This window comes from Rattus rattus, chromosome 11 (assembly GCF_011064425.1).
Source record: "Rattus rattus isolate New Zealand chromosome 11, Rrattus_CSIRO_v1, whole genome shotgun sequence".
Lineage (NCBI taxonomy): Eukaryota > Metazoa > Chordata > Mammalia > Rodentia > Muridae > Rattus > Rattus rattus.
This window is the reverse complement of record NC_046164.1, coordinates 34,046,712-34,068,763: the sequence shown is the minus strand read 5'-3', so window position 1 is coordinate 34,068,763 and position 22,052 is coordinate 34,046,712. Positions and strand designations below refer to the sequence as shown.

At 45.5% G+C, this 22,052-nt stretch overlaps 1 protein-coding gene across 2 annotated transcripts; it reads left to right on the top strand.

Moving 5' to 3' along the window:
* Positions 1 to 14: 14 nt before the first annotated feature.
* Positions 15 to 15,971, top strand: Noa1 (nitric oxide associated 1). Of its 2 annotated transcripts, XM_032916474.1 has the most exons (7): positions 18 to 1,524; positions 2,721 to 2,885; positions 3,873 to 4,078; positions 5,755 to 5,886; positions 9,301 to 9,417; positions 12,921 to 13,038; positions 15,583 to 15,971. In XM_032916474.1, the coding sequence occupies exons 1-7, from the start codon at positions 375 to 377 to the stop codon at positions 15,777 to 15,779; spliced, it is 2,085 nt and encodes a 694-aa protein (XP_032772365.1). In that variant the 5' UTR covers positions 18 to 374; the 3' UTR covers positions 15,780 to 15,971. The 2 variants fall into 2 exon arrangements, with proteins under 2 accessions (XP_032772366.1, XP_032772365.1); XM_032916475.1 differs by lacking the exon at positions 12,921 to 13,038 and having other exon boundaries at positions 15 to 1,524.
* The last annotated feature ends 6,081 nt before the right edge of the window (positions 15,972 to 22,052 follow it).

The window sequence follows — 22,052 nt, the reverse complement described above, 5'->3', positions numbered from 1 at the left end:
TGGCAGGGCTTGAATTACGCATGTGCGAGTTATAGGTTGCTGGCTGGCGTTGAAGATAGACAGCTTCTCAGCCAGAAGTTGGATTCAGTTTATGAAAGTTTATTGTTGCGTGTTTTTTAGTGTTGTTGCACAAATGACACTTGGTTTGTGTAGAGATTTATGGGAAGAATGGCTCTGGTTGTGGGCTAAGCACTGAGGACCTGCTCACCCAGCCTTTGCACGTCTGACTGAATTCTCGGGTCTCAGAGCTTTCATCGCGAGAGATCTAGGCTTGGTCACGCCGTTGGACAGTTCCCTCGTTGTCTGGTCCTGGGAGTTTCTCGGACGCTAACACGCGTGCGCGCTCGAGGCCCCGCCCTCCTCGCGCTGTCCACATGCTGCCCGCGCGCCTGGGTTGCAGGCTGCTGTGCGGGCTCCTACGGGGCCCCGCGCCAGCCGCTGCGTGCCGTGGCCCAGCACGGTGGCTCCTGGAGGGGAAGTGTGAGGCCACCATCTGCCAGCGTGGATCATCCCTGGGCCGCCGGGCTCCCCCTAGTTCCACGGCGACCGAGGACTGTGAAGAAGGAACCGACACCGAGGAACGCTTTCTGTTCCCGGAGTACGTCCCGGAGCGGACCCCTGAGGAACAGCTGCGGGAATTGCGGGAGCTGCGGGAGTTGCAGCAGCTGCAGCAGGAGAAAGAACGACAGAGGTTGCAGCGGCGGGAGGAGCGGCTTCAGCAGAAACTGCGGGCAGGCCTCCGGGCTCTGCCGGTCCCGGAGCTTCCAGACGCATCGGTGCCGCCCAGCGGCATCTACTGCTCCGGCTGCGGAGCCGAGCTCCACTGCCAGCATCCTGGCCTGCCTGGCTACTTGCCGGGCGAGAAGTTCCGCGATGCTGCCCAGGCGGAAGGCGGCCTGGCGCGGACCGTGTGCCAACGCTGCTGGCTACTGGTGCACCACCGCCGTGCCCTGCGCCTGCAGGTGAGCCGCGATCAGTACCTGGAGATTGTGAGCACCGCGCTGCAGAAACCGGGGCCCGCTCTGGTGCTTTATATGGTGGATCTGCTTGACCTGCCGGACGCCCTGCTGCCCGACTTGCCCAAGCTGGTGGGCCCCAAGCAGCTCTTCGTGCTGGGGAATAAAGTGGACCTGCTGCCCCAGGATGCGCCCGGCTACTTACAGCGGCTGCGGCAGCGGCTGTGGGACGACTGTATCCGCGCCGGGCTCGTGGTGGCCCCTGGTCATAGAGGACCACAGTACCCTACTGGAAATGAGCCACTGGACGAGATAAAGAATCAGAATCCGTCGTCCAGGTCCCGGACAGTGGTCAAAGACGTGCGGCTGATTAGCGCCAAGACGGGCTATGGAGTTGAAGAACTGATCTCTGCTCTTCAGCGTTCCTGGCGCTACCGCGGCGATGTCTACCTGGTGGGCACCACGAACGCTGGCAAGTCCACTCTCTTTAACACACTCCTGGAGTCTGATTACTGCACCGCCAAGGGCTCAGAAGCCATCGACAGAGCCACCATCTCCCCCTGGCCAGGTGAGGCCCCATTGCTTAGAAATTAGATTTGACCCAGGCACCTAGTACATCTCCCCTTAAATGTCTACCTTGAGCTTCCTGAAGCCGTCCCTTTATCCTCTCTTTGGTCATACCTCTTGGGGCAGGTTAGCGTTTGGAAATTCAATGCATATTTGGTTTTCTAATAGAGATGTTTCTAGAGGCCTGGGGATAAAGCTTGAAATGCTTGCCTAGTAGACCTGAAACCTGAGTTAGTCCGCAGCATCCTCCCCAGCACTAGGGAGGAGGAGGAGGCAGGAGGATCAGGAGGAAATCAAAGCCATTCTCAGCTACATAGTTGGAGGCTACCGTGGAGTAGATCCATAAACAAACAACACCGTTTTCTTTTTACTCTAAGACTGTTTACCCTCAATCTTACTCTTCACCCCCTAAATTTACTCATTCTTGCACAGTTACACATCTGAAAGAGCTGATGCACTATGGTGTGTGAAGATATCTCAAGAAGAAATGCCAGTTTTCTGAGAAACTAACAGCTTGGCATGGGGATACTGTCTGTCATCACAGCGCTGGGGAGGCAGAACCTGAGGGAGGCTGCCAGGCAAGAGCCTGTCTGAAGGGAGAAGCTGAGGAAGGAGGGGGAAACATGCATACTTGGAGTGTTATAGTCTTAGGAATTAGGTGTGTTCCCTTGAAAGAAAGCAGAGTTTAACTCGATTAGCTACCCTTTGGCGCTTCATACTTAAAGCTATCTCTGGTCGTACTATCTTGGATGTACTACAGCAGTGGTCCTCAACCTGTGGGTCGTGACCTCTTGGGGAGTCAAACAACCTTCACCCAGGGATTGCCTAAGACCATCAGAAAACACAGATATTTCCATCTGATAACAGTACCAAAATTACAGTTATGAAGTAGCCACGAAAAATAATTTTATGGTTGGAGGTTATCACAACATGAGGAACTGTATCTATAAATGATCACAGCATTAAGAAGGTTGAGCACCACTGATATAGAGGATAAATAGGAAAGCTGGGGTAAAACAGATTTGTATCTAGATTATGAGTTAGCCTGTGACCCAATCAGCAGGGCTATTTTCTCGTTTGTAAAGAGTATGGAATAACCACATAGTGGTTGTCGTAAAGTTAAAGGAAATAAATCAGAAATGTTTGGTCTTCTTCTCTCACACTCTTTTTGAAAAATTTACTCTCTTGGTATTTCAGGTACCACATTAAACCTCCTGAAGTTTCCTATTTGCAACCCGACTCCTTACAGAATGTTCAGAAGACAAAAAAGGCTTCAAGAAGATGCGAGCAAAACTGAAGAAGATCTTAGTGAGCACGAACAAAGTCAGCTCAATCAGCTGAAAAAGCATGGCTACATAGTAGGTATGCATTACATAGTAGGTAGGCATCCTTCCTCTGTGTAAAGTTGTTTAGAGCCGTGCAGGGCAGCCGCTGGGGCTAGCCATTTTCCCGGGAAGAGACTTCTTCCTTCCCTATTCTGGAATATGGGCTTTTTGTAGGAAAGGCTACTATCGTTTGGAAACCCAAACTAGTGAAGGCAGTAAAGGTCTCTGACTAGGTTCTCCACCCCTTTGGTATCTCTCATCTGATTTCATTAATGGAAAGGAAAAGGGGTTTTTTAACACCTGACTGAATAGACGATTGACTGTGGAGAGGATGACCCACATTATCTTCTAAAAAGAAGGCAAAAGTATCGTCATAGCCACACTCTTATTCATACACATAGTCTGAATGACAAGTTACTTAAGGCAAACGTAAAAGATGTCTTCAGAGCCCAGCCTAATGGTGGACACCTTTAGTCCCAGCACTTGGGAGGCAGAGGCAAGTGAATCTCTATGAGTTCAAGGCCAGCCTCTTCTACATAGAGAATTCCAGGACAGCCAGAGCTACATAGTGAGACCCTTTCTCAGAGTGGGTAGGTCTTCAGGGATGTCAGGTACATACCTGCACTCACAACTCTTAGGAGATTTAAAAACAAACAACAACCAAGATAAATGCATACATGTGTATGTATACATACATATATATGTGACCTGTTTCCTGTAGAAGCTGAGGAGAGAAAATCGTAAGTTTAACACCATCTTGAACCATGTATAGAGAACCCATCTCAAAAACTTTTCTTGGGGCTGGAAGGATGCTCAACATTTGGAGCACTAAAAGCTCTTCCGGGGAACCCAGTTTCACTTCCCAGCACCCACATGGCAGCTCACAACTGTCTGTAACTCCCAAGATCTGATACTCTCTTCCAGACATAAGTTCAGGCAAAACACTAATGCACATATTTTTTCTTATGACCCAAAATCAAAGCATTAACGGGATGTCTGATAACCTCGGTCTAATTTGCTGTAGGAAGGGTCGGAAGAACATTCTTGCACTCCAGACAGCAGAAGGAAGAGGTTCCCTTTGAGTTTGATGCTGACTCGCTGGCCTTTGACATGGGAAATGAACCCGTTGTGTCTGTGTGCAAAAACACCAAACAAACAGAACTGACCCCAGAGGACGTGAAAGACGCCCACTGGTTTTACGACACCCCTGGGATCACAAAAGAAAACTGCGTATGTATTTGGTTTCTTTCAGAAACATTTGCTTTTAATTTTAGAGGTACTCTCTTAACTGGCAGAAAACAAGCAAAGAGGTGTGCTTCCATGTTAAAACTCCTTTCCGGTTTCTTTATGAAAATAGTTCAAGGATGAATGTGTGCATCAAATTCTGTATTCACTCTGCTGCCATCGCTGTAGGCAAACTACAGCATCAACATTGTGTTAGAAGTTCCCGTATTTTAAGGCTAGAAAGCACAAATATTTCGATCCAGCCTCCTAGTCTGTGCTTGGATTCCCTTGAGGGCAGGTCAATCATGATGTTGAATAGTTTGAACTGAGGTGAGTTACAACTTATTGGAACAATGTTGTGTGAAATCCCAGGATATTCAGCTATTGTGTGCCTGCTCTGCTCATTGCACTGAAAGTCTCCCAGTAACTTGTACCCATTGTTCTTCACGGATGTGTGGGACAAACATCGTGCGTATTTCCTCTGACGGATCTTGAAATACTTTAAATTCTAAATGGCCTAAGTGACCGCATTTTTTGAGTAGGGTTAATTCCACCCGTCCTGCCATGATCTCACATCGCAGTGTCTCGCAGGTGACTTGGCTTTTGTCTGATTAAATTGAGCCTATACTTAGGTAAGCATGGTGGTGCACACATTTTGCTTAATATTCCAGTTGCATCCATTTTCCTATAAAAAAAAAAAGTAACTTCATTTTTATGGCTACTCAAACTTCCTGTCTGTATAAAACTCATCTTCCGTGTGCATTCCTCTGTTGATAGATACCAAGGTTGGTTCCATAGCCTAGAAGAATCTGTTTTTCTTCAGCCTCTTAAAAGACTCTGGTCCTGTGGTTGGAGAGATCTCAGCATGCCTGCTGTTTGTTGGGTTGGAGACAGTGTTGCTTGCCCAGAGGAACCAAATCCAGTTGGTTCCCATTTCCCACACAGTCTCTTACAACCTCCTTTAATTCCTATTTCAGAGGATCTAATGCCCTCTTCTGGCTTCTGTAGACAGACACATATGAAAAAAATACAAAAAGATAAACTTCTTATCCTAACAAGCTGAGATTCCAGACACTGATGACTATTTTTCAGGAGAAAGAGGATCTTCAAGTTATGAACTAGTTCCTAATGTAGGTTGACCACTGTGCTGTTTGTTTTGGTTTGAAGAAGAGGGGCATTTTTGTTGTTGGAGATGAGATCTTTGAAAATACCATGTAGTGCAGGCCAGCCTAGAATTTGTGGCAGTCCTCCTGCCTGAGGCTTCTAGAGCTGGGATCTGTAGAAAATGGACCACTTTGCATTTGATACTTGCAAGCTTCATCCTTAGGACCTGAGATCACACTGTCCATGTGTACAGCTGGAAGCTACTGTTACCCAGATTCCTGAGTAGACATGTCTATTCTTTGTGAGCCAACAGTATTTTGGGGTACATACCAATTTGACACTTGGGGGATAATGCCGTCCTAAGAAAGTCTTATACACCTATGAAGTTATTTTGCCACTGTTTAAAACTCGGCTGTGAAATGAGTAGAATAAAAGTTCATTTAGAGGTAATATATAAATTTTATATGTGGCTAATGAACATAATTTGTTTACTGTAAAGTCTGAAAATTTTTTTCAGTAATTTTGTAAGTAAATCACAAAATTTGTCTTCTAAATAAATCTTGTCATTTGCTTTACAGATTCTAAATCTTCTAACAGAAAAAGAAATCGATATTGTTTTGCCGACACATTCTATTATCCCAAGAACCTTTGTCCTCAAGCCCGGAATGGTTCTATTTTTGGGTGGTATAGCCCGAGTAGATTTCCTACAGGTAAGAAAGTCTGTGCTTATTGAAGAATGACCAAGTATTAGAATGTAATTTAGTAAAGCAGATACATGAAGAAATTGACAAAATATCGATACGACTAATATTGCGGCTTGTTCTATATGTGTGTAAAATTTTGTAGTAAAAAGAGAGGAAATACTATGTTAAAATCTGTGAAATTGGTGCCGAGAAGATGGCTCACCAGTGAAGAGTACTTGCTGCTGCTCTCTCGGAGGAACAGAGTTCAGCTGCCAGACCCACCCTGAGCAGCAGCTCACCACAACCACCGCTCCAGCTCCTGGGGACTCCTGAGGACTCAGTGGGCACCTGCATTCACGTGAACTCAGCCCCCCACAGACACACACGTATACACATAACTTTAAAAATTAAAATCTAGGGGTTGGGGATTTAGCTCAATGGTAGAGCGCTTGCCTAGCAAGCGCAAGGCCCTGGGTTCTGTCCCCAGCTCCGAAAAAAAAAAGAAAAGAAAAAAAAATTAAAATCTAGACAAATTTTATTTTATTTTTAAAGATAGGGCTTAGGGGCTGGAGAGATGGCTCACTGGTTAAAAGCACCCGACTACTCTTCCAGAGGTCCTGAGTTCAATTCCCAGCAACCACATGGTGGCTCACAACCATTTGTAATGGGATCCGACGCCCTCTTCAGGTGTGTCTGAAGAGAGTGACAGTGTACTCATTTAAAAAGAAAAGCTATGTGCCATAACAACTGGCACTTTGGCTTAGCATTTAAGACAGGACACTGTTCATTTCCTATATTGTTTAGGGCCTAGGTAATATACAGTAAGATCTGTACTTTGTATACTCTAAGACACTGTATTTTGCTTACTTCACTTACAATAGCTTATTTTAGGGGATCTTCAGGAATTGTGCTCCATTTTTTTCCAAAATGGGAAGAAAAAAGGAAAATAAAACATGGATATATTTAGCAACTTACAGACCATTGCTGAAGAATGTTTCTTGACTTTAGCATTCACGCTATGTTGAAAACTTAGCCTTTACACCTAGCAGCCTTGTACATGCTATTACGGTCATGGTGTTAATATTTAAACCGGACTACAGAGTTACAGTCAGAACACGCATTTCCTTGTTGGTGGTTTTGGTTTTTGGTTGGGGTTTTGGTTTTGGGGGTTTGCATTTTTTTTTTTTTTAAAGATTAATTTACTTCTTTTTGTTTTTTCTTTTCTTTCTTTTTTTTTAAAGATTTATTTATTTATTTTATGTATGGAATACACTCTCACTCTCTTCAGACACACCAGAAGAGGGCATCAGATCCCCATTACAGATGGTTGTGAGCCACCATGTGGTTGCTGGGAATTGAACTCAGGACCTCTGGAAGAATAGTCAGTGCTCTTAACCACTGAGCCATCTCTCCCGCCCAATTAATTTACCTATTTTATGTGTACGTCTGTGACTATGTGAGTTTCTGTGGACCATTTGTGTACAGGAGCCCATGGAGGCCGAGGATATTAGATCACCTGGAGCTCCAGGCAGTTTGCCTAATGTAGATGCTGGGACCCGAACTCAGGTCCTCTGCAGGAGCAGTCAGGGCTCTTTACTACTGAGCCATGCCTTCTGCCCTTCCTTGGTGTTCTTAATACTAGATATACTAGATATAAAACTATCTTGTTGGTTTTGGGGGTTTGTTTTTAGTTTCTTTGTTTTGTTTTTTTTCCCTTGATTGTTTTGGTTTTTTGGTTTGTTTCTGTTTTTTCCACAACTGAGATTTTTTTGGTTGAGGATCAGTACACAGACATTTCAGTTCTTAACATGTGTTGTCATATATTGTGTTGACATATATGAAGATCCATGCATTGTGCTTCTTTTTGGACAGTTATCCAGTGATGTTCCAGCCTCAAACTTGGCAAGTTTTCATTCCAGCCTCACAACAGTCAAACGCTCAGAACCTGCACTTCGACTGACTCATACTTGTATGCATATACAGTACACACTCAGAATTGCCATCTTTCACAGCACATTATCACAACTGTTAGGAAAATGGATTGCCATGACCAACGGCTTTACAGCCCTGGCAAGGAAAGAACCACAGTGTGGTTTATAAGAAACAGTTCTAGAAACATGAGACCAGATGTAACTGAAAATATTCCACACAGAGATGCATGACGAAGATTCCAAATTCCAGTTTAGTATGCTTTTTATTATAGGACATTAAACTGGCCACTACGATGTTATGCTGACAGCTGAGACAGTCACAGCCTCTCCAACAACCAGAAGATGATTTCACCTCTTAAAAAAACCATTTACACTTTTAAAAATGGGATGAGCTGTGATTCGCGCCCCCACACCCTGTCCTAAAAGTGCTTCAGAAGCTACTAAAAAAAACTCCCAGCTAGAGTAGTTGATAAAAAGATTGTTTTGAATTGTACAAGAGAGGGGACCACTGAGAAGACGATGCGTGGCTAGTGGGTCTTAACTTCTTTCTCTTAGTCCTCAGAGACCGGACTCTGATTTTCGGTCTCTGTTTCCTCTAGGTAGACCTGCAGTCTGAGGGTCTGACACCCCAGCCTGTTTGCTCTTTGCTCCCCTCTTTCCTTTGGTTTGCACTTTTTTTTGTCTGATGATTTATCCTTTCCCTCGGCCTTTTTCGTGTACTTTGGCCAGGGTGGGCTTGACAGTCAGCCCGGGCTCTCCTTCACCAAGTCATCGTGATAGGCTTGGGATGGGAGGCATGTGCTTAACCCATCAAGGCTCGCCTGTTGTTTTTTGGAGGTTGTTCTTTGTTTTTAAGTATTATTTATTTACTGTGTATGTGAGTGCTCTATTTGCATGTATAGCTACATGACAGAAAAGGGCATCAGATCTCATTAAAGATAGTTGTGAGCCAAGTGGTTGCTGGGAATTGAACTCTTAGCCACTGCACCATCTCTCTGGTTCTGTTTTGTTGTTCTTTAAGACAGGGTCTCCGTATATTGCCTAGGTTGGCCATGAAATCAACATCCTCCTGCCTCAGCCTCCTACAGATTTACCACCACGCCTATCAGTTTGGTTTTTTTATATCAAGTCTGCAAAAGCCTGAGTTTTACATTTTACAGGAATCATTAAAATATATCATTTCTGTATTATACCTACTTTTAAGACATTAATATAAGTGCTTACAGTTGAAAGAAAGCTTGATTTGATTTCTATTTTTCCTTTTTCTGTTGTTTCGAGTTAGAGTCTCTGGTACCCCCAGAGTCTCTCTACCCCAAGTGGGTCTTAAACTCAATGTTGTAGCTGAGTTGTCTTTGAACTCCTAATCTTCCTGCCTCTACCTCCCTCGCTGGGGTCAGAGGTATGTACCAAATACACAACTTTTATTTCTCTTTTTTAAATTATACATTACAGTGTAAAGGTTTTCCAGGATTTTTGTTTGGTAAAATAACTTCTTTCTTCCTTTCTTAAGGGAAATCAATCAGCCTGGTTTACAGTTGTGGCTTCCAACTTCCTTCCCGTTCATATTTCTTCCTTGGACAAGGCAGATGCTCTATATGAGAAACACGCAGGTCAGGAGTTACTGCTGGTAAGCAATCCAATCTGATGGCTACATGGATGGTTGCAGTAGTTGTGCCCTGGGATGGTTCCAGCCCCTGCTGATAAAGCCTGTGCTCTAGAGAACCATCAGATCACATCAGCCGACTCCTGTCTCACCTCAGTCGTTAAGCGTTCTAGTTATAAAGCAGGAATGGGCTCTACATGAAAAGGGGTATTTGGTCTGAGCCAACAAAAGCCACAGCAGTGTATTTTTCTCTGCAGTGCAATGTCCAATATGGTGTCCACTAGCCACATGTAGTGCTCTAGTCAGAATTACATGTGTGGTTCCTCAGTCACACAGTTCACTTCAAGTGCCTGATAGCCACATTATTGCAGAAAAGTGTATTGGAAAGCTGGCAAAAGAAGTCCCGGAAGTCATAGCACAGACCTAATCCCAACATTTGAAGGCTGTAGCAGATGGATCTCTATAAGTTCAAGGCCAGCCTGGCCTACATTTTTGACTTCCAGAACAAAAAGAAGGTAGAGATTTTTGTCGGAGTTGAGGGGTGCTGCAGGCCTCTAGTGTTGGAGGTCCCGAGTGATGCTAAGCCATCCCGCAGCAGACATGTGAGCCACTCACAATGAAGAACTAACTAAACTGTCAGTGGTGACTGAGAAGCACTGGTCCGAGCAGAAAAGCTTTTCCACCTCATTCCTAATCCCAGAAACTCATCTCACAGGATATCCCTCTTTATGTCCAGCTTACTCTTGGCTCTTCATGTCCCATTGCTAAATCTCTGCTTGGCCCTTACCATCCCACTGAAAGTCACCAGTCCCTGTTCTCTGAGGTCTGTTTCCAGATTATCTGCAAGACTGGCCCTATGCACCATTATTCAATGCACTGTATATTAAGAAGCTTTGCAGGGGGCTGGAGGGGGCTCAGCACTTAAGAGTACTAGCTGCTCTTCCAGAGGACATGAGTTCAATTCCCAGCACCCACATGGTGGCTCACAACCATCTGTACCAGTTCCTGGGATCTGAGGTCCTCTTCTGGCTTCCTTGGGCCTTGCACCCATATAGACCACAGACAATTTTTGCTTTGGTCTTTAAAGCAGCCTCTCATGTAACACAAGGCTGGCCTCCAGTTATGTAGTCAAGAACTTCCTTCCTCCGCTTCTCAAATGCAGGGATGGTAGAAATGCACCAGGTCGCTCAGCTAGATCAGACACCAAAGCCAGCCGCCAGGCTTTGGATGTCTCCCCCACAGCACAACTTAACAAAGCTGTGGACTTCAGGCACACTTTCTGCTCCTCTATGTATTATGCCTCTGTGTTATGTGTAAGTGTATTGTGTATTAAGGCATCATGCACCATGAGAAGTGGGAACATTAAGTCCCGGGGCAATCTTCATCTTTTTCTTTCATGTTTGTTCTTTGGGTTTTCGAGTCAGTCAGTTTCACTGTGTAGTCCGGGGTATCCTGGACTTTACTACAGAGCCGTGGGGGCCTGAAACTCAGAGATCTCTGCCTCCTGTGTGATAAAAGGCCACCATACCTGCCTCTTGTTTGCCTTTCACTGTGTGTGCACGCACACATGCACATGTCCATACCAGATCTGTGTCACAGTCCCCATGTGGAGGCCAGAGGATAACTTTGTGATGTCAGTTCTCTCTTTTTGCTGGCTCCAAAGTTCCAACCAAAGGTCTGTAGGCTGTGCAAATCCCTTTACCCACTGAGCCCTCCTGCAGCTTGAGACTGTTTTAAGAGTTACTTGTATTTGGGTGGTAATGACAAAATGGCTGTCTCAGACATAACAGGTACATAAGCAGCAGCTAGTATCAGTGCTCACCAAACTAAACATAAAATTTAGCCAGGTCAGCCAGGCAGTGGTGGTACATGTCTTTAATCCCAGCAGTTGGGAGACAAAGTTGTGCAAATCTCTGTGAGTCCAAGGCCAGGCTGGTCTACAGAGTGAGTTTCAGGACAGCCAGAGCTGAAAAACCCCATCTCGAAAAGAAAAAAAGTTAGCCATGTATGTTTCAAATTCCAGCCCTGGACTATAGAGCCAGGAAGATCTAAAGTTCGAGGTCATCCTTGACTGTATATTGTGGCAAGGACCTTCCCCTAATGAATAAAGATTTCAGAGGACCAATCACTGGGCGAGGAGTAGGCGGGACTTTCAGGTCTTTGGAGGGAAGAGAGGAGAAGAGGGACTTGCAGGAGTTTTGGACTTGGAAAGGGAGAGAGCTTGGGGTAGAAGATGTTACAAACAGAGGGCCCCAGTTAGATGGAAGATTTAACTTAGTATTCCACTGGAGGATTTAATCTAGTATGGCTTACTAATTAGGATGTTAGTAGTTGCCCCTGTCGATTCTGAACTGAGTTCCACAGAAAGGTACGGAGCACCCCAGCCAGCCAGGGAATTTGGATGTGTGGGGCTGGTGTGGCAGCGACCCACCACAGGAACATAGTGTGTCGGGTGGAGAGGTTTTAGGAGTTCAGGGCCAGAGAGTCTGCCAAGATGAGAACAGCTCGCAGGTGCCATGTGGCCCACCGGTACCTGGCACAGAGAGGGGTGATGCCTTTTTTTTTTTTTTTTTTTTCTTTTTCTTTTTTTTTTTTTTTGGAGCTGGGGACCGAACCCAGGGCTTTGTGCTTGCTAGGCAAGCGCTCTACCACTGAGCTAAATCCCCAACCCCGGGTGATGCCTTTTTATTATTTAATGCAACAGTACATCAAGTAGGAAGCTAGCTTGAACTACAGTAAATTCTGTAAAATTTAAAGAAGTCACAGATTAACCTTTCGTTCACACCTAAAACAACTAAGGTATTTGGAAGGAAGGGCCTTGTTTTAACTGTCTGATGTTAGTCCATGCTTACCCCTTTGGTGTGAATAAAAGTGCAATTCTGCTCAGGTCACTGTCAGGCCGGTGCCCAACATGTGGACCTTGGGCCCGGAGACCGTAGCCTCCATCTCTGATAGAGCTCCCGCGCTCAGCAGTTCAGTGTTTACAGGATAGTTTCCTGTGCATCACTAACCATAATATGCTTATTAATGCAATATAAGAGGGGTTTTTATATGTCTTGATTTTTGAGATAGCTCAGAAGGCATGATATAATTCTAGCATTTGCAAAGCAAAGGCAGTAGGCTCAGTTTATCCTTAGCTGCCTAGCAAATTTGAAGATATCATTGGATTCTATTTAAAAAAAAAAAAAAAAGGAAGAAGGAAAAAGTCTCTCATTCTATAGCCCAGGCTAGCCCCAAACTCAAGATAATCTCCTTCCCCTAGCCTCCCAAATGTAGGATTATGGATTTGATCACCATATTCAGCCACAACTGATGGGTTTTGAGGTTTCTTTTGTTTTGAGACAAAGTCTCACTGTATCACCCTGATTGGTCTAGTGCCCCACTGTATAGACCAGGCCAGCCTTGAACTCACAGAGAGAGTCACTTCCTTCTACCTCCTGAGTGTTGGGATCAAAGTGTGAGCCACCATACCCAACTCCAGTTACAGGGAATTTGATGTGAAATTCCAAATCTCTTTCTATTGGAAGGTTCCAATGGGAGGGAAAGAACGAATGGCCCAGTTTCCCCCTCTTGTTGCTGAAGACATTACGTTAAAGGGAGGTGGAGAGGCCAAAGCAGTAGCTGACATCAAGTTCTCCTCTGCAGGTATTGTACTGTTGTTGTTGTTGCTGCTGCTGCTGCTGCTGTTGCTGTTGCTGTTGTTGTTTGATTCGGGTTCTTCCTCTGTGTCCTGGAACTCCCTCTGTAGACTAGCCTGTTCTAGAACTCACATGCCTCTACTTCCTGAGTGCTGGGATTAATGGCCTATGCCACCACTCCCTGACTAATAATGTACCTTTAGAGGCAGGGTTTCTCTGTATAGTCCTGGCTAGCCTAGAACTCACTCTGTAGACCAGGCTGGTCTTGAACTCACAGAGCTCTGCCTACTTCTGTCTCCCAAGTGCTGAGATTAAAGACATGTCCCACATTGCCTGGCCCTGGTAATGTACTCTTCAAAAGCAGAGCATAAGCCAGATGTGCAAGCATGTACCCAAATCCCAGGACTTGTAGAGCAGAGCTGGCGCTCAAAGCAGTCTGTTCTACCTGAGACTCGAGGATAAAAATAAATGCCGTGTGTGGTGACACACCCATGAGCCCAGCATTTAAGAGGTTGGAGGAGGATGAGGGGGGAAGAACCTAGACATAGTAACTCACATCTATAATCCCATTACTCAGCTAAGGCGGGAGGTTTACCTCAAGTAGGAGGGCAGCCTGAGCACTTGGTATAATGTTAGACACCCTTAATCCCAGCATTCGGGAGGCAGAGGCAAATGAATCAATACGAGCCAGGTCTACACAGTGAATTTCCAGGCCAGCCAGGAAGACACAGAAAAACCCCGTTAAAAGTTTTTGTAAAGAGCACTGGCTGCTCATACAGACGACCCGGGTTCATTCCTAGCACCCACATGAGGAAGCCTGCTCACAAGCACCTGTAACTCCAGGGCCAGGCCCCTGCACTCTGACACCAGATAAAAACATGTCTAAATGCACACACAGACATAAAAGTATTCTAAGAAGGACTAACTTGAAAACATGTTTGTAGGGCTGGAGAGATGGCTCAGTGGTTAAGAGCACTGACTGCTCTTCCAGAGGTCCTGAGTTCAAATCCCAGCAACCACATGGTGGCTCACAACCATCTGTAATGGGATCCGATGCCCTCTTCTGAAGTCAGCGACAGTGTACCCACATACATGAAATAAATAAATAAATCTTTAAAAAAAAAAAAAGAAAGAAAAAAGAAAACATGTTTGTAGACAGGCTGGAGAGATGGCTCAGTGGTTAAGAGCACTGACTATTCTTCCAGAGGTCCTGAGTTCAATTCCCAGTAACCACATGGTGGCTCACAACCATCTGTAATGGGATCCAGTGCCTTCTTCTGGTGTGTGTGAAGACAGCGACAGTGTACTCATATACATAAAGTTAATAAATACAATTTTAAAAAACATGTTTATGGAACATGCTCTCTTCTGAAAGAGCAATTTTTTTAAGGTTTGGTTTTTGTTTAGATATGAGTGCTTTGCTGCGTGTACACCTGCATCCCTTTACAAATGGTTATGAACCATGGTGTGGGCCACACATCTCCAGCCCAAGACATACTCATTATTTTGTCCTTTTTTGTTTTTGTTGTTGTTGTTGTTTTTCCAGAGCTGAGGCCGAACCCAGGGCCTTTCGAGCACTCTACCACTGAGCTAAATCCCCAACCCCAGATATACTCATTATTATATTTGCACCTTGTTCTGAAAATGGCTTTGTACTTTTTATAAATCTATTTCATGATTTTTATTTAATTGTAAGGACCTTATTTAGTGTGTGTTGAGATCTTTTTTTTAAAGATTTATTTATATGAGTATACTGTTGCTGTCTCATATATACCAGACACACTAGAAGAAGGCATCAGATCCCATTACAGATGGTTGCGAGCCACCATGTGGTTGCTGGGAATTGAACTCAAGACCTCTGGAAGAGCAGTCAATGCTCTTAACCTCTGAGCCATCTCTCCGGCCCTTGTGTGTTGGTTCTTACCTTCCAACTTGTTGCGCCAGATTTTTCTTATTTTTATAACTTAGATTCAGAATCCAAGCTAGCTTGTCCACTAGCTTCAAGCCAATTTCCCTTTCTCTACCTCATATCTCCTTGGAGGAATACTGGGGGATCCAGATGTGTTCACCATATCTGGGTTATTGTTCTTTGTGATACAGTTTCATTAGATACCATCTATTGATTGGCTATCCTGAAACTCTCTATGTAGACCAGACTGACTTGGAACCCTCACATATCCTCCTGCTTCTATCTCTAAGTGCTAGGATTACAGGCGTGCTCTAACACACCAGCTCATGTATTCCATGTGTGTTTGTGCACATGAGTGCAGGTCCCCAGAGCCCAGAAGAGAACATCAGATCCCCTGGAACTGGATTTCTATATGTCTGGGTCCTCTTCCAAGAGCAATTTACACTCTTAACCACTAAGTGGTCTGTTGCATCCCATATCTAGCTTTGTATGTGAGTTCCCGGAATTGAACTGAGGTTGTCAGTCTTATTTAACAGGCACTTTTCCCTGCTGAGTCATCTCTCCAATCCTGTATGCTTTGATTTGATTTCCTTACTAAGATGATGGATAACAACGTTTTATGTTCTCTCGAATGTCTCATAGGTTGGGTTGCAGTAACTCCTTATTCTGAGGGCACACTGCATCTCCGAGCTTACACACCTGAAGGGACTGCTCTGACTGTCCACCCCCCTGTCTTGCCATATATCGTTAATGTCAAAGGACAGCGCATCAAGAAAAGTGTGGCCTATAAAACCAAGAAGCCTCCATCCCTCATACACAATCTGAAGAAGCGCAGATGAGTGAGGCAGATGTGGGCCACACTGGATATAAATGCAGAAGTACATGGAAGTGTGCTAAACACAAAAACAATAAAGACACTCGAACACTTATCATTCACCTTTAAAGATCTTCAAAGTCAACTGTTTGAACTACTTGAGACTATGCTTATGTAATACAGTATTTATAAATAAAAACTATTCTTTCTTAGTATACATGTGTCTGTGACCCAAGTATACATAAGAGGAGCCTACTTCCTTCAGATCTTCATGAACACCAAGTTCCATTGTTTATTTGGAGTTGATGGTTGGCGGGCAACATAGTAATTGAATGAAAGAAATAACCCAACCCTCATGGATACAGCGGCCACCTTCCATATAGTCACCCAAGGATCTGAACTCTAAAACTGCTGTTAGCTACTCTCACCGACAGACACTGTTCTCAAAATAGCCAACAAACACTTCCTGAAGGAGGAAAGATTCATTTAACCCCTGGTCCCGGACATTTCATTTCAGAGAGGGCCTTAACAGAACATGGTGGCAGGGGACAGGAGGACCAGGAAATAGAGTACCAGAGCCAGGAGTTGTCTGTAACCTCCAAAGGCTTGTTAGTAACCTACTTCTACCGTCTAGGCTTTCCCTCTCAAGCTTCCACAGCCTCCCAAAATAGCACCGTAAGCAGAGCAAAGTGGAAATGAGGAGCTGCAGGGATAACTCAGCGGCCACAAGTACTTAACTGCTCTTTCAGAGGATCCAGGTTCAGTTCCCTGCACACACGTGGCAGCTCACATAGAAGAACCGTTACCGGGTGGGCTGTTGGCACTGATGGGGCAGCAGCAGTAACACAACAACACAACCTGAACTAACACAGGCTTTATTATTATGTACAGGCGGGGAGGGGTAGCCAGTCTCCACGGGAGGGCGTTGTAGAAAAGCAGGCTCAGACTGCAGACGCCCTGAATGAAGGAGGGAGCTGCAGTGCGTACTGTTCCTGCACACTGCCAACATTCAAGCTCAAACCGTAGAGAAGCTTTGCCATGCCCAAGTCTCACTCCACAGGAAGGCCGTGTCACTCCCATGGGTCCTTGACATGGCTGTGCCTCTGTACCCAAAGGTCCACAGGACTTCCTTTGCTTCCTACAAGATCCAGTGGCCTCTGACAGCAGCCATACATGCAGACAGAAACATACATACAAAATTAAGGGAGGGAAAACATTTAAAAACAAATGGACATTTCAGATGTTGGTGACAACTCAAGTTGTCATTTTCCCAAGCATGAAATGGAACAGAATGTGGAGAGTAGACAACTTCCCTATTCAAAAGGGGAAATGGGGTGTTCCACACATTAGCCACTGTCCAGCAGTCACATGGCCACACCTACAAAGGAGCTAAGAGGCATAGGAGGAGATGGGAACAGTAAGGGTTCTAGCAAGGGGGAGTGGATGCTGGGGCAAAAGTTAAAAAGGTACCTTAGCAACCTGAGCCAGACATGAGAGCCCATGTCAGTGATTCAATACTCAGACCTCCATGGGTTCAAGTCTAGAGTGAAACCCTGTCTGAGAAATGAAGGGCTAAGGGTATAGCTCAGTTGGTAGTGTTTGCCTAGCCTGTGTGAAGTCTTGGGTTCCACTCCCAGCAACACTTAAAGCAGGCACAGTGCCGCACACCTGTAATCCCAGGCCTTGTGGTAAAATCAGAATCAGAGATCCGAATCTAAGGCCATCCTGGGCAACAGAGTAGAGGTCAGCTTGAAATATCACAGACTCTACCTAAAAAAAGATAAATGTGCTCGGGCTGGAGAGATGGCTCAGTGGTTAAAAGCACTGACTGCTCTTCCAGAGGTCCTGAGTTTAATTCCCAGCAACCATGTGGTAGTTCACAACCATCTCCATCTGTAATGGGATCTGGTGTCCTCTTCTGACCTGCAGGCATACATGCAGTACAGAACAATCAATCAATCAATCAATCTGCTCTTCCAAAGGCCCCACATTTGAACTCAGCACCCGCATGTACATGATGCATAGACATGCATGCAGACAAAACATGTACACACACACACACACACACACACACACACACACACACACACACACACACACACACAAACATATAGAAAAAGGTGAGAATATAAATATAAAGATGTAGGCTCAGGGCTGGAGAGATGGCTCAGTGGTTAAGAGCATTGACTGCTCTTCCAGAGGTCCTGAGTTCAATTCTCAGCAACTACATGGTGGCTCACAAAAATCTGTAATGGGATCTGATGCCCTCTTCTGGTGTGTCTGAAGACAGCAACAGTGCACTCATATACTCAAGATGTAGGCTCAACTTCAAAATACCATGCCAGACCTATTGTTTGCACACTTTAAATAAGATGTGCCCTCTTCTAGTTTCTGCTATTTCAATGCTTGGTTCCCAGTTGGTGGCTATATGGTGAGGCTTTGCAGTGGTCTCATTGGAAGAAGCATGTTACTGAGTGTGCTGTGATAGCTTCAAGATACACCCCACCTCGTTTGCTTTTTTTGCTTGTGCTTTGAGATGTAGTGAGCTCAAGCAGGTTCCTGCCACCAGGCCTGGTACCTGCTACCTGTCTTCCCTTCTGTTATGGCGATAGATTCATCCCTCTAGAACTTTAAGCCCAGATAATCCCTTCTATAGATTACCTCAGTTGTGATGTTTTATTACAGCAGTAGAAAAATACAGGGGCCTGTAGCAGAAATACACATTTTCTGTTTACTCGTCTTGAGTCCAAGTACAGTCAATCCCAGGGGCTTTAAAGTGTAACTTCCCAGAGTCCAAATTTGTTTACGTTCTTTACCATATTCATTTCCTGTGGTAGCCAGAGAGGAGCAGAGACCAGATGTGAGCCTGTGTGCCTGCCTCCTGATCACAGACACTCCTTCAAACCTGCAGATGTCCGCTGGCTTCCTGCAGATGTCCAGCTTGGGCCAAGATGGTCTCACTGAGCAGATGCCCAGTGCCCAAGCAGAGGCAAGCTCTCCTACTCATGGCCATTGCTTCTCTCCTGTGTTAACAACAGAACCATTTCCATTCTTAGCTGCTGTCCTCCCAGAACTGTCTTACCTGTGAACGCATAACACTTACTTATCAAAAACATGGCTGCAGACTGCTGCGACAGGGCTGCTCTAAATGTCTCTCCTCATGCTCCTGCCCCCTTGTCCTGAGAGGGGCTGGTAACGGAACATCCTGTGGCTGTGTACCTCGCCTTTTCCCTTCACGACAAAGATCAGGTGATATTCCTAAAGTGTCCAGACTCTCTTCAGAACGCCTCTTGCTCGAATCCCTGTTTCAAAAGCTTCCTGTTAATTCCTAACTACCCAGAAATTGTCAGCCCAGTGGAAGAATTTATTTGGCCCTCATAGTCTCACTGACAAAGACTCCTGCAGTCTGAATTTGTTACGCCAGAATAGGTACAATGCTAAAGCCAGGCATGGCAGTGCCTCGTGTTTGTTATCTCATCCCTTGAGAGGCAAAGGCGGGAGGATCACAAGTTCAAAACCAGCCTGCCTCAAGAAAAAGGTACAATGTGTAATCTCAGTCATTGTTATGCTCTGGCCAGTAGCTGAGGTAAGGAGGCCACGGGAAAGCAACTGGATTTGCTAGAGAATGTACTGTGTGTCACAAAATTTGGAAGTACAAAACTGCCAAGATCCTGCTTAAACTTTCAGCAAGTCCCTGTGAAGGGATGTCTAGTTGAGTTGTGGGTGAGAGATGAGTTAAAAGAGATGGGGACGTTTTCGTGGGCTCATTGGTTGGTTTTCTCTTTGCCAAGAGACAGCCACAGTAGACTCAGGTTTACTTGGTAGCATTTACACTGACCTCCAGAATTTCCTCCTGTACACAACTGGTTCCTACTCCTCGTGGGTGGCACATCATCAATGCCCCTGTGTCTTCTTTGTATGTCTTTGGGTTTTTTCCCAGCATGCAATGTTTTGCCTGTGTGCATGTACGTAGACCAGCATGCCTGGTAACCATAGAGCCAGAAGAGGGCATGTGATCCTGGGATTAGTTGTGAGCCTCCACACAGGTACTGAGAACTGAACTCAAATCGTCTACGAGAACAGCCAGTGCTCTTGACCACGGAGCCATCTCTCCAGGTCCTGTGCGCTCCTGTATCCTAAATGCCAGCACTGCGCATGCCTAAGGGCTTTGCATATATCTACACTACCTAAAAGCCTGGGCAAATCACCCCCACTTCTAAAGAAATGAGAGGGAGGAGGCTGGAGACGGCTCTGTGGTTAGGAGCATTTGCTTCTCTTGCAGAGGACCCGGGTTCAGTACCCAGCACCCACATGTGGCACACAGCCATTCAACTCCCAGTTCCCATGCTGGCATACTGGTGGCACACAGGTGTACAAGCAGGCGAGACACCTAATGAACTGGGCTACGTTTAAAAAGCGAATAAACAGAGGACAGGGGGACTTGCCAGCAACAAAATCATAGGGCATGTTTCAAGTCGGCTCCGTGTGCCGAGCTCTGGTAGCCATCGGAGGCATTTCCACCAAGGTGGTAGACTGGGTGTCTGTGACTGAGTGACACAAAGCATGATCCAGTGCCACTTGCACATCTCTTGGCCTTGGCGTTATCAGTCACCAAAGGATGGTCTGGAAGAGTAGCAAGTGTTCTTAACTGACGAGTGCTTTTCTCTTCTTAAGATTTATTTTATTTCTCCGAGTACACTGTAGCTGTCTTCAGACACACCAGAAGAGGGCGTCAGATTCTATTAATGATGGTCGTGAGCCACCACGTGGTTGCTGGGAATTGAACTCAGGACCTCTGGAAGAGCAGTAAGTGCTCTTAACCGCTGAGCCATCTCTCCAGCCCAGAGTGCTTTTTTTTTTTTTTTTTTTAAGATTTTAGATTCTAAGCTTTATTTTGCTGGGTGTGGTAGCATATGCGAATCCTAATGCTACAGAGGCAGAGGTAGGCAGAATTCAAAGCCAGCCAGGGCTACATAGTGAGACTCAAAGCAAAAATGTATTTTGCCTGTAGGCGACCATACCTGGTACCCTCAGAAGCCCTTAGTCACATGGCTGCCAGCTGACCCTGGGTCTTCGAAACAAGCGCTCTTAGCTGTTGTGCCATCTATCTCTACAGCACTGCTTCCCTTCCAAGGTATCTGTGGTAGATGCGTGTGGATGCAGACCTCAAAGGCCAGAGGCTGCTGTTGGATAGCCCCTCCCTCTCATTTTTCTCACTATGTGTGTGTGTGTTTGTGTGTGTATACATACATGTACACACACCAGGTACCTGTGGCAGTCAGGGGACAAATTTCAGCAGAGTTCTTACCATGTTGAGTCCGTTCCAGCATCCAACTCAGGTTGCTGTGCTGGGGGGCAGGCCTTTTAGAAATTCTACAACTACCGCTTAACTTCTCATTCAACTCTACCCTGGGCCTACCCAGATTTGTATGCTGTGCAGAATCTGCCTCAGCTTCAGCAAAGCCGCCCAAAACCTAAGCAAGTGTCCCAGTGTGACTCCTCGCGTCCCACTGCCACCGCAGAGAAATACAGTTGCTGGTGCTGCTCTCTTTCCTGCTTGCTGGAAAGCTTCCTACTTAGCAAGCTTGCCAAGTTGCCAAGTACCACGGACAGAGCACAACATGGCGGCCAAGATCCTGACAGTCCGGGCCACACTAGGGCCATAGGAAATGTGAAATGCAAAAATTCAAACAATGACCCCGCTAAAGGAGACAGTTAGCATCACACTCAACCCAGTGCTGCCTCCTGATTAATAAGACAGGCAGACACCGCCTTGCCCTCTTCTGTTTACCTGAAACTCGAGAGCAAACTGTGTAATTGGCTTGTTTAAATGACTGGTTCTAATTTTGTAACACTCAACCAGTTTTTGTCCCTTGTAACTTGCATTAAGAAAAAAAAAATTGTACTTTATTGCTGATACGGAGTCATTCAGGAGGTCATGAATTCATCTCTAATATCCTTACGCTGTCAGGTCTCAGGTTACTAACTGGACTGAGATAAATGTCATCAGGCCCAGCTACTACAAAGGGAAGGGCACACTTTGTGGGTAGGCTATCACACTGTGTAGAGAGGAACCATCCAGTAAAATGGAATTGTTGACTTTCTCCCTAACCTCTACCTCCCCCAAAGACACCACACTTGGGAGAAGCCTTGGGACGCTACCCACTGCACTGCAACATCTCCCTTGGACAATGAAACGACCAAACGTTATTTAGAATTTACCAGTTTCCTTAGAAAATACTAAGATACACAGAAGTAGCATTCGACCGATGCAGCCCAGCCTCACAGGCAGCTCCAA